Consider the following 14,894-nt stretch of genomic DNA (forward strand, 5'->3'; position numbering starts at 1 on the left):
TGGCGTGTACATTATTGGGGTTCATCGGGGAAGTCTCACAATTAGGCGCCCGTACGAAGGAACAATACATACTAGGATGGGTGACCTCTTTCTGAGTCTAAGAAGTCCCACACCCAACAACACACATAACATCATTGACTGTACATACTTCAAATTTATAACCTCTTTCCAAGTCTAAGAAGTCTCAAACCAAACAATATATACATACATCCTTCATGTATGTACTTCAAATTTATAAACAAATGGAACACACACACAGACCACCATGTGCATATACTCTGTTTTGGTGCGCATGTGATCATCATCATCATCATCACAGTGATGAGAGATTGCTACCGCCTCTGCGATGATGGGCGGCTGCAGGAGGCCCTCCACCTGGCTATGTCCCAGGGCCAAGATGTCGGTCGGGCATCGGAGGTCTTCATTCATATCTTGCGAGGTTGCACCAACACCAAGGATCTGAGATTGGGGAGACAGGTGCATCATGCTGCTATGTTCAATTTGACTTCGGATTCTCGTGACCAACACTCTCTCATCAATTCAGATCCGTATCTCAGCAGGTTGGGATGCGAGCTAATCCGAATGTTTGCTTCGTGCGGGGGCTTGAGGGAAGCTATCCATGTCTTCACCAATCTCCCTTCCAAGAATGCCTACTCCTGGACCGCCATAATCTCCGTGCTCACTCATCATGGACTCTGCCAAAAAGCACTGGAGTTATACAAAGAAATGCAGGTATCGGGAACAGGGATAACACCGCATATAGCCGTGGCTGTGATCAAAGCTTGTGCAAGCATCTCAGCTTTGAATCAGGGACAACTGATACATTCCGATGTCGTGAAACAAGAGTTTTGGTCTGATATCTTTGTCGGGAGTGCTCTAATCGACATGTATTGTAAATGTGGGACCGTGGAAGATGCACTTCGTGTTTTTGATAGTTTGCCTCAAAAAGATGTGGTGATGTGGTCAGCCATGGCAGCTGGTTATGCTCAACATGGTTATGGTGCAGAAGCCCTCCAATTATATGAAAGGATGCAGGAGGAGGGAATGGAGCCAAATGAAGTTACATTTGTATCCATCCTCAAGTCATGTGCTTCTATGAAAACCCTCGATCAAGGCATGCTAATACATTCGGAAGTGATTAGACGAAATATTGATGCCAACTTGATTATCGGGAATGTTTTGGTCGATATGTATTCCAAATGTGGAACTTTGGAAGATGCATTAAAAATGTTCGAGCGATTGCCAACCAAGGATGTGATTTCGTGGAATGCAATTATTGCAGCATTTTTTCAACGTCAAGAGTTCAACAAAGCCATGCATTTCTTTAATGAGATGCAACGGGAGGGTATTGAACCAAATAAACCAACCATTCTATGTCTGCTGAAATCCTTCAGTGCTGCTGGAGATCTTGATCAAGTACGGTTGATACATGCTTACATTCTGTTTGAACATGGTGCACCAGATAAATTTATAGACAATACTCTGATAGACGGGTATTCTAAGTGTGGGAGTGTAATGGATGCATTGAAAGTTTTTTACGGATTGCAAAAACCTGACACTGTATCTTGGAATGCAATGATCGCAGGTTATGCTGAGTGCGAACTTGGGGATGAAGCATTGGATTTATTTCAAAGGATGAAAGCTGAATGCGTTAATCCAGACAAAGTTACATTCTTATCTGTTCTGAAAGCTTGCATTTCCGTGTTAGCATTACCCGAGGGAAAGTTAATCCACACTGAAATTATGAGACAAAACCATGAATTGGATCTATTTATCGGAAGCACATTAGTTGTGATGTATGCTAAATATGGATCTGTGGAAGATGCTCGTAATGTATTTGATCGACTGTTGCTGAAAAATGCAGTTTCGTGGAATGCATTGATTACATGCTATTCAGATTGTGGGCATTTTACAGAAACTGTTCAACTTTTTCAGAAGATGCGGCATGAGGGCATTGAACCTAATATGGTCACATCATTGGCCATGCTAAGAACTTGTGCTCTCCAAGCAGCACATGATCTGGGCAATTTGATTCACTTCGATGTCGTAGAGCAAGCACATGAACAAGACACTGGAGTCAGGAATGCTTTGCTTGATATGTATATTAAATGTGGAAGCTTTCAAGATGCTGAAAGAGTACTTGATACAATGTTGCTTCAAGATGTGGTTTCATGGTCTGCCTTAGTTTCAGGCTATGTGGAACAGGGGAACAGTGAAAAAGCCCTCCAGCTTTTTGCAACAATGCAATGTCATGGCATAGAACCAAACAAAGTTTCATACTTGTGTGCATTCAAGGCATGTTCTACCATATGTTCTTTAGAACAAGGGCGCCTTTTGCATGCAGGCATGTTAAGGCAAGGGCTAGAGCCTGAATCCTCTGTTGGAAGTAGTCTCATTGACATGTATGCAAAATGCAGCAGCCTGGACGACGCACAAAGCACCTTCGACAAGTTGCCTCAGCACTGTGTAGTGTGCTGGTCGGCTTTGATCGGAGGTTATGCCGATAATGGTTATGGGGAAGAGGCGTTGGAGCTCTATCATGAGATGATGGTCCATGATATACCACCTAATGATGTAACATGTTTATCAGTGATGAAAGCATGCTCTAACGTTGCTTCATTGCATCATGCAAAATGTGTACATGATGACATCATGGAACGAGGACTAGACTTGAGCTCAGCTGTGGAGAGCACCCTGGTTGACATGTATGTCAAATGTGGGAGTTTAGAGGATGCCCTGGTCATATTTGATGCAACAGCCACAAAGGATGTCGTATCATGGAATTCTATAATAGGAGGATTCGCTGATCATGGTAGCTTTGACTTAGCCCACCATTACTTTTTGAGCATGCAGTTAGAAGGCATTAAGCCAGATAGGGTGACCTTTGTATGCGTGCTATATGCCTGTAGTCATGCAGGTCTTGTAAGGGAAGGCTATATTTACTTCAAGTGTATGATGGATGATTGTGGATTCTCACCCAGAATAAGACATTTTGTATGCATGATTGATTTACTTGGTCGTGCAGGACTCTTGGATAAGGCTGAGGAACTGGTATCAAGTTTGCCTTGTGAAGCCAACAATGCAGTGTTTTTAAGCTTGCTTAGCTCTTGTGCAAAATATAAAGAAGCAGAGATTGCAAGCAGGGCATTCGATAGTCTCCACAAGTTTGAGTACAGAAGCTCTTCAACCTATGTGTTAATGTCGAACATATATTCTTCAAATCCATTGTAGGGAGATTCATATCAGATCGATGACACATTAGCGGTGGACTCTCTACAGTCTATAGGTTGAGGCCTTACATCAATGCTTACTTTCTTACCATTCGTGTGCATTGCATGACCTTAATGCCCCAAACTTCACATTCTTTGCTTCTTGAGACATGGGTTTGGTATTTTCTCTAATTAAGTCACACCAATGACTCTAAGTATATATGACCAACACTAGAATTTGCATCCAAGAGCAGATCGTGTGTGGAATGCCGATACAGAACAAAAGAAGCAAAAGAAAGTTGTATTGCATACTTAAGATGCACCTTGCACATTTGTCGCAAATGCCAAAGGTGGAAGAACAAAATTGCAAATAATTTTATATTCATATCCACACTGTAATATACATTCATTTTCCATCAACTTCAACTCAATGATCAGCAGAAGCTATGAGCTTTTCTTAAAATGTACCAAAACGCATCAGACATTTCTTCCTCTACATCTAATAGGTTTGTTGAAACTATGGACAGTGACCACTTGAGAATGTTGTTTATGATGGTCTATCTACTATTGATGAGGTCCTCAAAAGGTGAAGACTCTCCATACTAACAAGGTCAACGAAACCTTCCAAATACATTACCGTTAATCACTAGACATCCAAAAAAGCATGCATTTTATATGCAGGTGCAGCTGTTCTCATTTCCGATCAAAGACACACGATGGGTCATATTGATCCCCACAATCAATTGCATCTCTATAATAGTTCCAAAAACTCCTCCCAAGAACCACAATTTGAAGCTGATTTTCTTGATGCCTAGTTTCTTTAGTGTACAAAAGAACAAATCTGAGTTTTGGGCAAATCCAAATCAGATATTTATGTGTAGATTGTAGAGAAACTACTGTAGATTTTCTCGTTTGTAACTTTGCTTAGATAAATCATTCTTACTGCGCTTTTCTATCCTGTAGTGTATGTTATCTTCAGGCATTGCCCAGTTCTTTGAGCACCTGGACTGTAATTCCTTGTTGGAGTCTCATCCATTTTCTGTGCTTACTATCCTATCCCCTCAACCATACCAACACTATAAACCATATTTTAATTTGTAACAATCAATTTCATTGCCTCTGGAATGAATGTTTCCAATAACATAACATGCAGAATACAGCTTGAACGTTAAGTACTTCAAGAATTTTGTAATTTGTAAGTACCCATATCCATTCAAAGTAACTACATTACTTCAATTTTATTTCTGTACCATTAAAGTGTTATCGTTCATCTTCGGGCAATTATAGGCATTGATACTGCTTGCATTCTACTAGCTAGATCCAAAGGTATTTGAAACAAGCCTAAGTTTAGTGTAATTGCTATTGCAATATCGAAGAATCAGCTTAAATTTTTTGGAGCATGTAGTTCAAGACAATTGAAATAATTTTAGAACATCATTTCCAACAACAAATAACTTCAACATGCTTCACTAAGTTCATTGTTACCAGCAGTTTGAAATAAATTAATGTAGAGTAAGTGAAGCCATAGAAAACGGGTCTCAAGTGATAGGTTTATGTAACATTGATAAAGTTACCAAAGAGGTGTCTAAAACTATTGACATGTGGGAAGTCATTATGCTAGACATTAGATCCATAGCAATTTGTCGGGGTATTAATGTTTGAGGTGTCACCCATCCTAGTGGTATATATATAATGATGTGGTTAATGAATAGTAAAGTTCTCCAAATTGGTATGGCTAGCAAAATCAATTGTTTGAGGCTTCCCCCATCTATCCAAGTTGACTCTAGAACCATTGGCATTGCCTTACAACATTCCTCATTGGTGCCAAATTTGTCCTTTTGCATAGAAGCACTACTAAAGCCCAATATGGAACTTACAATAGCTTTTAAAAAGGGCCCAATATGAGACTTGCAATTTGTGGAAGAACAATGAGATTAAATGGTGTCAAATAACATAAGGATCTTCTATGTAATTTTAAAATCAAAAGAAAAAACAAGATTGAAAAATTAAACATTTAGCAAAGATATAAAGCTCAAATACAAGAGTTTATGGAGGAATGGGCATTTTTCACAAAAATCCAAATATCCTTGTATGCATTATGAACTCATAAGCTACGGTTATTTTGTAAAAAACCTGAGCAGTATCTTGAAACACAATGAGCACTTCTACAAAATCTCAATTGGAGATGACATCTATGAGGGACCATGGTATAATAAAGACCAATTCTACCAACAAGCATCAAAGAATCTCCTAGCACATTAACTTATTTACATGTTTTAGTTGGCCAACAATTAACCTTCAGGAGAATTTGAAAAAATTATAGCATAGTCAATGATTTTGATTTCAACCCATCCTCTTTATTTCTTGGTGACTGTGACTCTGAAATCTCTAGCGTGAGGCTGGATCACAAAGAAACTCACAATATAGCACCACTTTACGTGTATGAATGTGACTCATAACAAATTCAATTGTTTTGGATCTTCATCTCTCTCTTTTTTTCATGCTCCTAATAAAAATTTGTAAGCAAACTGGCTCTTTATGAATATTATCCATACGATTGAAGAATGACAAATTGGTAGAATTAACTAGAAAACAACGAAAATGCTTTGAGTTTCTCAAAGTCGTTGACAAATTCCAATGTGTTGTGTGTTACGATGATGTCATATTTCAATGTGAGCTCAATAATGCACCCACTAGCACTAGACTTTATTGAGCCAATTGTCACCATCTAGGCTTGGCATTACTTTCACCTACCTTCGTCTTTATTCCTCCATGCTTCCACACATTGCATTCACATAGAATCTGTTGCATTCACCACTGAATTAGAGAATTTGTGACATTCATAGGAATCCGAAATGGCTTTTATTCTTGATTGATGTAATGTGTCTCAACTTTCAAGGTTCTCTTCCATGAAAATAAGTGGGTCTGATTTTATTATAAGTGATGTAATGTGTCTCAACTTTCAAGGTTCTCTTCCAGGAAGACAAGTGGGTCTCATCCTCATCCTACTCTACCCACTCGTCTTTTGAATGTACACCGAATCTATTGTGCTCATCACCAAAGAAATGGAATCTGCTGCACTTATAGAAAGAAAAATGGCTAGTACTCATCCTCATCCTATGCCGCTGGCTCGCCTATGTATTATCCGAGAGTCATCTTGTTGATACTCGTCCCTATCTTTCCCCGATAAATAGTTTAACCTGGTGCAGCTCAAGAGTTCTACGCTCTCATAATAAATTCCAAGCATCCATCTCAAGTACATCGAAAAGGATGCCCAGTTTAACAAACTTAGCACACAATTTCCACCTAAGCACAGCCTTTTGGTACACATGGCTTGGTTCAACTTTCCCATCAACAAAGCTAGTTAATTTTCCAAACATCCCATTCATGTGGACAATATTGCTCATATGTATATCTTGTTATTCGTAAAATTGGCAAAGGTTTATGACAATGATCACCCATCAAAATTACTGCATGTTGTACAGTGTAGTTAAAACCACATGCTACTTACTACCATCCTACAAGCAAAAGTTTCAGAAGTGCCATTCGAATGTAAAGGCCATTCTTGGCTTGGCGGAAGTATGCAGCACGAGGATCAGCATCCACTTCCACAGTAATCTGGAAACAAGGTTATAAATCTCATTCTCATGTTTAAGAAAAATGAGGCAAAATAGCAGTCAATATGCTATACCTCGTCGAGGCGTGGCAGAGGATGCAGAACAACTGCATGTGCCTGTAGTCGACGCATCACATTCATATCAACGATGTACTTTCCACATGCTGCTTCATAGAGGTCAGTCCTATCACCAAAACGTTCACGCTGAATGCGGGTTTGATAGACAACATCACAGTTTGATGCAACTTCTAATAGATCTCGTGACTCTTCCCATTCAATCTTCTTTGAATTGAGATACTCCTTTATGTCATCCTGCACACCGAATCCAGCACAGTTTCAATTACATAAAGCTCCTCTATAATGATGTGATTTCATTCCCGAATTTCAATTAGGGGCATAGTTTCTATGAATTTATAAATCATGGATTTGATGCCTTGTTGTCATCAACTACGCTACAATTCCATGAAGGTTATAGTGTACACAATTCATGCATTCCGCAGATACCAATCCATGCATGGAAATAAATCAGATCAAAATTACATACATGTAATCAAAATCTTCTAAAAATAATAATGTAAAGTAGAGCATCTAACAAAGCAATAGTAGAAGGTGAATATCAAAGAATTTATTATTAAGTGAGGAAGAGGTGATAAATTCATGTTCTCAAGAGAATGGCAATACTACCCATGGGACCCTAACAAAAACAGTACATGATAATCTCATCTACTCAAATGAAAGGAATACATGCATAACTATGCTAGAGCGACTAACAGAAAGTGAGGGCAAGGAGTGGAATAGACTATATTGAAGGTATTGGTGGCGTGTGCAGCTGGATTTCTTTAGCGTGAAGATTTCTTTGTGTAGCTATCTATCCCATTCAAATGCATAGGGACAAATATACAAGCCACATATTGAGAGGGAGTAAAAGAAATATACCTTCATCTTGACCACATCAGGGGCCACAAAGTATAGTTTTACATTTTCATACTTTGCTAGCAAGTATGCCAATGACCTGACAGTACGGCCATTAGCAAGATCACCAACGAGACCTACTTTTATGTTATCCAGTCGCCCAATTTCTCGTTGGATGGTATAAACATCAAGAAGTGCCTGCCCACCAAAACGTAGGATGGTAAAGCAGTCAAGAATATGAAATTGAAACATTCCCAGACAATTCAATACACATTCTGTTCCTTTTACCTGAGTGGGATGTTGGCCAGGCCCATCGCCAGCATTGATTACAGGTATTGTGGCAGTAGCAGCAGCCTTCTTCGCAGCTCCATTCTCAAAATGCCTTAACACAATGATATCTGAATATCCTTCCACAGTCCTTATGGTATCTATAGAACACTACAACAGTAGTTAGATCTCGATATCGGCATACATAAACCAAAGAGACATTGTTTTTCTAGAGAGAATTTGGTAGATTTAGCATCCTGCACATGAGTATTTCTATAAGCTTAAACAAGCTTAAAGTGTAAGCAATAACTACTCTACTTAAAAGATAAATACCTTCGAGTGTCTCTCCTTTGGCAGCAGAAGAGAACTCTCGGGCATTTTCAGTGGTGAGGACTTCACCGCCGAGCCTCTTCATGGCAGACTCAAAAGAGAGGCGAGTACGGGTAGAGGGCTCATAGAAGAGCGTGGCCATGAGGTAGCCTTTCAGGACATCCCTGCTTCTTTCCGTGTCCTCCATGAGGCGTGCGACGTCGAAGATTCGGCTCAGCAGCTCACGATCGAACTGCTGGGCTTCGATGACATCGTCGAGAGGGAAGCGATGGATGGAAGGGGGAGCGATGGAGGAGGAGGAGGAGGAGGAGAAGCAGAAGATTCCTTTGGGCTGTGGCTGCTGTTGGGCATGAAGGACACCCACCCTGCGGAGGGACTTGGTGCTTGCTGCGACGCCATAGACGCTGCTGTGGTTGCCATTGTCGCTGTATATGGAGGAGGAGGAAGGAGCGGCTAGGAGGGACTGCTGCGGCTGCACCGCCATCGCCATGGCTCCTCTGTTTACTGATATTTGCCCCTGCCCCTGCCCTGCCCCTGCTATATGTATGTATGTATCATTTATGTATGTATGTATGTATGTATGTATGTGTGTGTGTGTGTGTATGTATGTATGTATGTATGTATGTATGTATGTATGTATGTATGTATGTATGTATGTATGTATGTATGTATGTATGTATGTATGTATGTATATGTATGTGTGTGTGTGTGTATGTATGTATGTATGTATGTATGTATGTATGTATGTATGTATGTATGTATGTATGTATGTATGTATGTGCGTATGTGTGTATGTATGTACGATATGTATGTATAGGGACAAAGAGGTGTTGACAAACCCAAATTTGTCTACTTCATACAAGTGAGTGAGTGACTTTTTGTTTTATGTATGTATGTATGTACCTACGATATGTATGTATAGGGAGAAAAGAGGTGTTATGTTGACAACCCCAAATTTGTCTACTTCATACAATTGAATGAGTGACCTTTCGTTTACTTACTACTGACACACAAACACGGAACGTTGTACCCATACCTCCCCTCCCTGTCCTCTGATCAATCATCAGAAATTTCCCGCACCTGAGGCCATGCTACACCACATTTGCACGAAACGCTTCATATATTTTACATATCCTCCATGAATTGTGACACAAAGATTCCGAACACAATATAAGGAAAAACGTGGGAACCCTGCTTTTTTCTTTGATTGTTTGCAAACATTTTACCACTCATGTACTGCCATCCCCTAGGATGGAATTCTCAGTTGTACTTCAGTTGGTTTGAGGTGGAACCAACTTGGGGGGATTCACAATCAATCCAAAACGGAATTTGACACTCTCCCACTAGTGGGATGAAGAAAAACTAAAGAAACCTTTCAATACAAAGCATCATAGTTGATGTGTGGCCATGGCCCACCAAGTCCAAAGTTGAGAGTTTTGAAGATTTTGATTCTCGACGAGGATAAAAGGCTTATGTGCATTTGATTAAACAATAAATTTTTGAATTGTATTTAGCATAGGCAACAAATAGTGTCACCTCTACAAGCTTCGTAGAGTGTGCAAAGTTATCCAAAAACTTTGACTCATAAATAGTTCAATGAGCCAACATGTGACAAGTTGTATACATTGAGTGCAAACTTGAATGAGCAATGCGGAACAATTAAAAGTATCCAATTGAGAAAAGCAAGTTAGCGATCCTCATGGCTAGAGCCTAGAAGGATGCCTTGGTTTTCACCTAACTCTTAACGCAACCTTCCCTGATGGGCCCTAATAATTTAGTTTGTGTTGATAACCACATGTTTTTTATACACCTCCATTTAAAATAATGATTGCAAGGGTTGGAGTATAAAGGTACAATACAATTTAAATATCTTATAGTCTATTGGCTAGTTTTTGGTCCATAAGAAAGATGAAGGATAATACATCGTGGGCCGTGGCAAAGTAAAATGGTTCTCTACCAAATTGCATGATGATTTGCAAAATTTCCAAAAGATGTGAGTATGTTGGTATTTTGAAAATTTGTTGAAAAACCTATTCAATATATTTTGAGTGCAAATACAATGTTCACAATTACTAACCATTTAAGTAATAATGATCTTTCTTTTGTGTTGGGTGATTTGAATTCACACAAATTTGAAATAATAAAGTTCACTTATTCCATTGCATTGTAGACCACAATAAAACATTTGTGTTGGAAACCTACATTGGTGCTTTTGCAACAATGGTCATATTATTCCAATATGGGAGATCCGTTACATTTGAGCAAGAGTTGTTCCGTCTAGTTCCAACTTTTAACAATATAGTGTCATTAATTGTAAGGTGCCCTGGAAATCGTATCTCAACGTGACTATTTGGTGGTTTGTGAATAAATAAATAAAATACTTGAAGGGCTAAAGGGATCACCTTGTCAAGTAGAAATCCTTCACAAGTTTAATTGTAATCATAAAGTTATCAACAAGGTTGATATAAAATAGTTGTAAATACCCTATGGATATACTCAATATCCACATTTTTGGCGTTTATGGATAGGATATAAGGATGGATTTATTGGTTGGGTTATGCGGGAGATGTGAGAATGAATCCATGTAATAAACATCCTGGAAACTGGCAAAGAGAATATAGGGATCTACATTGCGTTGAATGATTGCAAGAGTAGTGTATTGAATCAATATTCATCCATTACTCTCGACAAATTACGATAGGGGAGGAGTACATATTCCATTGAAAACGTGTTACTTTGTAAATGAGTATAGCATGTCTCTCTAGATCATGAAAGTAGGTACTAGGCAATGGGCATCTTATCTTTCAAGAGTGGTATGATGATAGCAAGTAGCACAAGGTATTTCGAGATGCGTAATACGTATGTCCATGGGTGTTGTCAATTCTAGTAATGTGTGCCATTTGATAGCAAGAGAATAATGGAGTACAAAAGTCATTGCATGTATGGACCTCCTTTGTTGAGTAATGCTTCATAAATAAATCGTTTGCATCCATATGGATCATGACATTAGACATATTATCCTTCTGGGTGGCATCATAGCAATAGTACAAAACTCGAGATACATAATATGTATGTCCATGTGTCATCAATTTTAATAGTTTATGACATTTTATTGTTAATGAATAAGAGAATGCAAAATATTCATTTAATGCTTATGCCTCCTTTGTTCAGTATGTAGGTACAAATGGGAGCACCATCAACTATCGTGATAGTCACGTAAAATATCCAACTTGCTCAACCAATTTGATTGAAACATTGCAATTCCTTATTGAAACCTTCCAATGGAAGACAATAAGCTTACGAAGGAAGCTCCCTAGTATGTTCAATGCTACCAATGCATAAATAAATAAAAGCTTAAAGGTAACGATGGATTAAGGATGCTTTACACAGTAGTCATCCTCAAGCAAAGGATGAGATGAATATGAAACCATGTTGGCATCCCATACCACAAAACATGGCATTGTATTATGTTATGAAAGGTAATAAAAGACAAAGTTTATTCTTATCTACAGGTGGCAATTGGAAAGATAGTATAAGATGGTGGTTTTTAAGAGATTTTAACCATTCCATTGATATTTTTCGCCATCATAAGTTTTTTAGGGGCATGGTGGGATTTGAAACATAACTTAGTCCAATCTCTACCATCATGTACGGAGGAATGGTTGCGCCAACCCCTCATATTGAACCCACTATTTACATAAGAAGAGGGGGTAATGTTAGGGAAGAGAACTATGTTGAATTGGGCTGACTCCTCCCCTATCATAAATGGATAGAGTCTTTACGATATCTTCCTTTTAGTCTTCTCAAACTAGTCTATTTTGGTATAGTATGTTTTCATCCCTACATGTCTTGTTGGGGGTTAGGGGTTATAAAAACTCTCATGAATGCCTTTACTTCGATGTTTTGCCTTCTAGACGACTTCATTCTCTCATTGCGGGAGATGAAATTGTAACTCGTGGGAATGTGTTGCCTATTCGTATATTGTGGAAGAAAGATAAAAAATGGATATTGAACCCACATCCAAATGATGTAAACAATCTCTTTGATTTATGCCCATTGATCGCCTTTTGTGGGATCCTGGTGAGTGGAAATGGCAAATCATTCAAGGCAATGAATGTTAGGTAAGCAAATCCCATTTTTTCAGTATTCAGTAAAAATGGGTAGAGAAATGCTAAGGAGAGGAGTGAGTGTTACTCCAACAGCTTGTAAATTTTGGAGATTTGGTAATGTAACAGACTCTTGATTGAATGTGGGGACATTGCCATGATTTAAAATGTGACAGTTGTGGTTCTCCCATTGAATCGGTTTATCATGCTTTATGGATATGTCCTATTGTTAGAGCAGTTTGGAAAAGAATGTTGAGAATGTTGTATCCTATTTATGGTAAGCAAGTGTACACATGGGGTTTTGTGAGATGAGGAAGATTGGCAAAAGAAATTCAGAACTATGAAAAGGAGTATGGTGATTTTCTTCTCCTCTCCGATGGAAGACATGTATTGGAGGTCTTTGATACTGCAACAATCTGTTGTTTGGAAGAGGATAAGGTCTTGTCTACCATATATTCTCTAGTAGTTTGGGTATTGTGGAAGGCTAGATGTAAATGTGTATTTCAGAAAGTTAAACCGAATGTGGTTGAGCTAGTCAGAGAGATATGGTTAATACTTTTACATATTTTAAGAGGTCAATGTGATGCAATAACTGGTGAGCCAGAGGTTGTGATTTGTAAACAACAATAGTTTTGACAAATTTGGAAAAAGGTAGAGAGGTCTTCACCTCTTTTGGAGAAAGAATAAAGTGGATATATGCTCCGCCAATATTGCTTTTTCCACCCCCCGTCTTGGAACAACCCTACATGAGGACATTTGATACTTGACATGTTGGTTGATGTGGATATGAGGGTTGTAATATATTGTATGAATTCGTAGTAGCCTTTCAGCATCTTTCCATTAATACCAAGGCGAACCTTCTTTTAAAATAAAACAAAAAAGTTTATTCTTATCTCAAGATTGCTTTCTTGTAATGGAGTATAATGTAATCTGAGTGTTTTTCCTTAACCTTAACCTCTTTTTGCTCTTAGATAACAACTATCGTGAGATATATTCATAAATAGAGTCTTAACAGCACAATTAAGATGTTGTTTCTGATGGGGTAGCAGGTTGCTATATTGCCACACCACCTAGACTCTTATGGTTTTGTCTCGAGTCTAGAGTAACCGAAATCCCACTTATGTTGTGCTCAAATCCAATGGAAGCACCACTTGGGATTGGATCATTGCTAACATACTACTTGTTTTGAAAACATTGCACTCTTACAATGACAAATCAATGATAAACAATCAATTCTAAAGGCTAAATTCAATGGATTTAAGGGTAGGATAAGTGGAAACCTAATTATTATTAAGCGTTGGTTGTACATGTAATCATTGTCATGTGTACCATAAGCAAGAAGGTTAACATGTTTTTATTCTTAGGTAGTATAATCATAGATAAGTGGAAATTTACTCAATGATTAGTGTTAATGGCAATGATTTTAGGAATAGATCAACAATCAAGCCTATTTGTGTCATTGACAATATGATAGATGTTGATTCATCCTCATCCAATGATGGTGAAGAGAGAACTTCATCGAGAAAGAAGTGTGCTTCGGAAGTACTCTCGAGAGCATCGCATAGTGTTCCATGGACTTGGGACAACTAAACTAGGACTTGAATATATGGGAACACATGGCTTATTGGGAGCATGAGAACTCGGGCTACATAAAGAGAGAACATGTTCCTTTTAGTATGACATATTTGAGACCTCGTCAAGACAATGACTTGGTGGGTACCTAGTTCTCTATACAGGTGAAGTCGTTAGGCTTTTAGAATGCCACATGTTCCCCATACGTCCTAGGTCCTTATAGGTTTGTCATGAGCCCTAATTTAACTAGATTTCTACTTATCCTATCAAATTGAAGGTTTTATTTGCATTAATAATGTTTCCATTTATATTTGAAATTTTATTTTGTCATATAATATCACCATAATACTAGATGTGGGAGAATATCTAATCCAATTTTAGAGTTTCATAAACCCCACAATCATAATCGTGAATGCAACTTTAACATCTATTAAAAGTGTTATATTGCAAGGAACATTGACATTTATTTAATGATAGATCATAGAAGGCAAGAAAGTTTTAGGCGTAAATTTTTGGTCTTTTATGTTTTAATAGAATCTTGTACTTTTTATTTTTTTTCATAAAAATATCCTCCATTGGTATTAAAGAGTCCACTATTACAATGAATATTGCATGTGAATGTGGTTGCATCAGGTTTTAGACCTGATTTCAACATACGTTTGGTTTAACATTGGACAACCATATATCCATCATGGTTTATTCCAAACCCTTTTACCATTGCATTCCAAGATGCAATGTCCCTTGCAAGCTGCACAACATTTTGCATACAAGTCGACCAAACTGCTTCCAACAAAATGATCTTTTTCATATCCTTTCAGAAAGATTTCAGTATGTATTTTTTACCTTCATTGAGAGCATAAATGCTACTACATGCTTTTAAGA

At 38.2% G+C, this 14,894-nt stretch overlaps 2 protein-coding genes across 3 annotated transcripts; one reads left to right on the forward strand and one right to left on the reverse strand.

Annotated features, from left to right (window-relative positions):
- The first annotated feature begins 254 nt into the window (after positions 1-254).
- LOC147859696 (pentatricopeptide repeat-containing protein At2g33680-like) lies at positions 255-3,629 on the forward strand. 2 transcript variants are annotated; one of them, XM_087325081.1, is made up of 2 exons: positions 446-477; positions 561-3,629. In XM_087325081.1, exon 2 carries the CDS (start codon positions 583-585, stop codon positions 3,229-3,231), a length of 2,649 nt encoding a protein of 882 aa, XP_087181207.1. In that variant the 5' UTR covers positions 446-477; positions 561-582; the 3' UTR covers positions 3,232-3,629. The 2 variants fall into 2 exon arrangements, with proteins under 2 accessions (XP_087181206.1, XP_087181207.1); XM_087325080.1 differs by having other exon boundaries at positions 255-3,629.
- Positions 3,630-6,608: 2,979 nt separating this feature from the next.
- PYRB (PYRIMIDINE B) lies at positions 6,609-8,812 on the reverse strand. The gene is made up of 5 exons (XM_087325082.1): positions 8,338-8,812; positions 8,026-8,165; positions 7,762-7,935; positions 6,901-7,137; positions 6,609-6,827 (listed from the first exon to the last, which is right to left on the reverse strand). Exons 1-5 carry the CDS (start codon positions 8,519-8,521, stop codon positions 6,720-6,722), a joined length of 843 nt encoding a protein of 280 aa, XP_087181208.1. The 5' UTR covers positions 8,522-8,812; the 3' UTR covers positions 6,609-6,719.
- Between the last annotated feature and the right edge of the window lie 6,082 nt (positions 8,813-14,894).

This window comes from Azolla caroliniana, unplaced genomic scaffold (assembly GCF_043228905.1).
Source record: "Azolla caroliniana isolate FFs.n. ecotype wild unplaced genomic scaffold, voAzoCaro1.0.p SCAF_9, whole genome shotgun sequence".
Lineage (NCBI taxonomy): Eukaryota > Viridiplantae > Streptophyta > Polypodiopsida > Salviniales > Salviniaceae > Azolla > Azolla caroliniana.

Coding starts and splice junctions, on each gene's coding strand:
- PYRB (XM_087325082.1), bottom strand. CDS start 8,521: ATGGAGGACACGGAAAGAAGCAGGGATGTCCTGAAAGGCTACCTCATG. Junction 8,166..8,337: donor CAAAGGAGAGACACTCGAAG/GTATTTATCTTT, acceptor AGTGTTCTATAG/ATACCATAAGGACTGTGGAA. Junction 7,138..7,761: donor CTGATGTGGTCAAGATGAAG/GTATATTTCTTT, acceptor TTCGGTGTGCAG/GATGACATAAAGGAGTATCT.
- LOC147859696 (XM_087325080.1), top strand. CDS start 322: ATGAGAGATTGCTACCGCCTCTGCGATGATGGGCGGCTGCAGGAGGCC.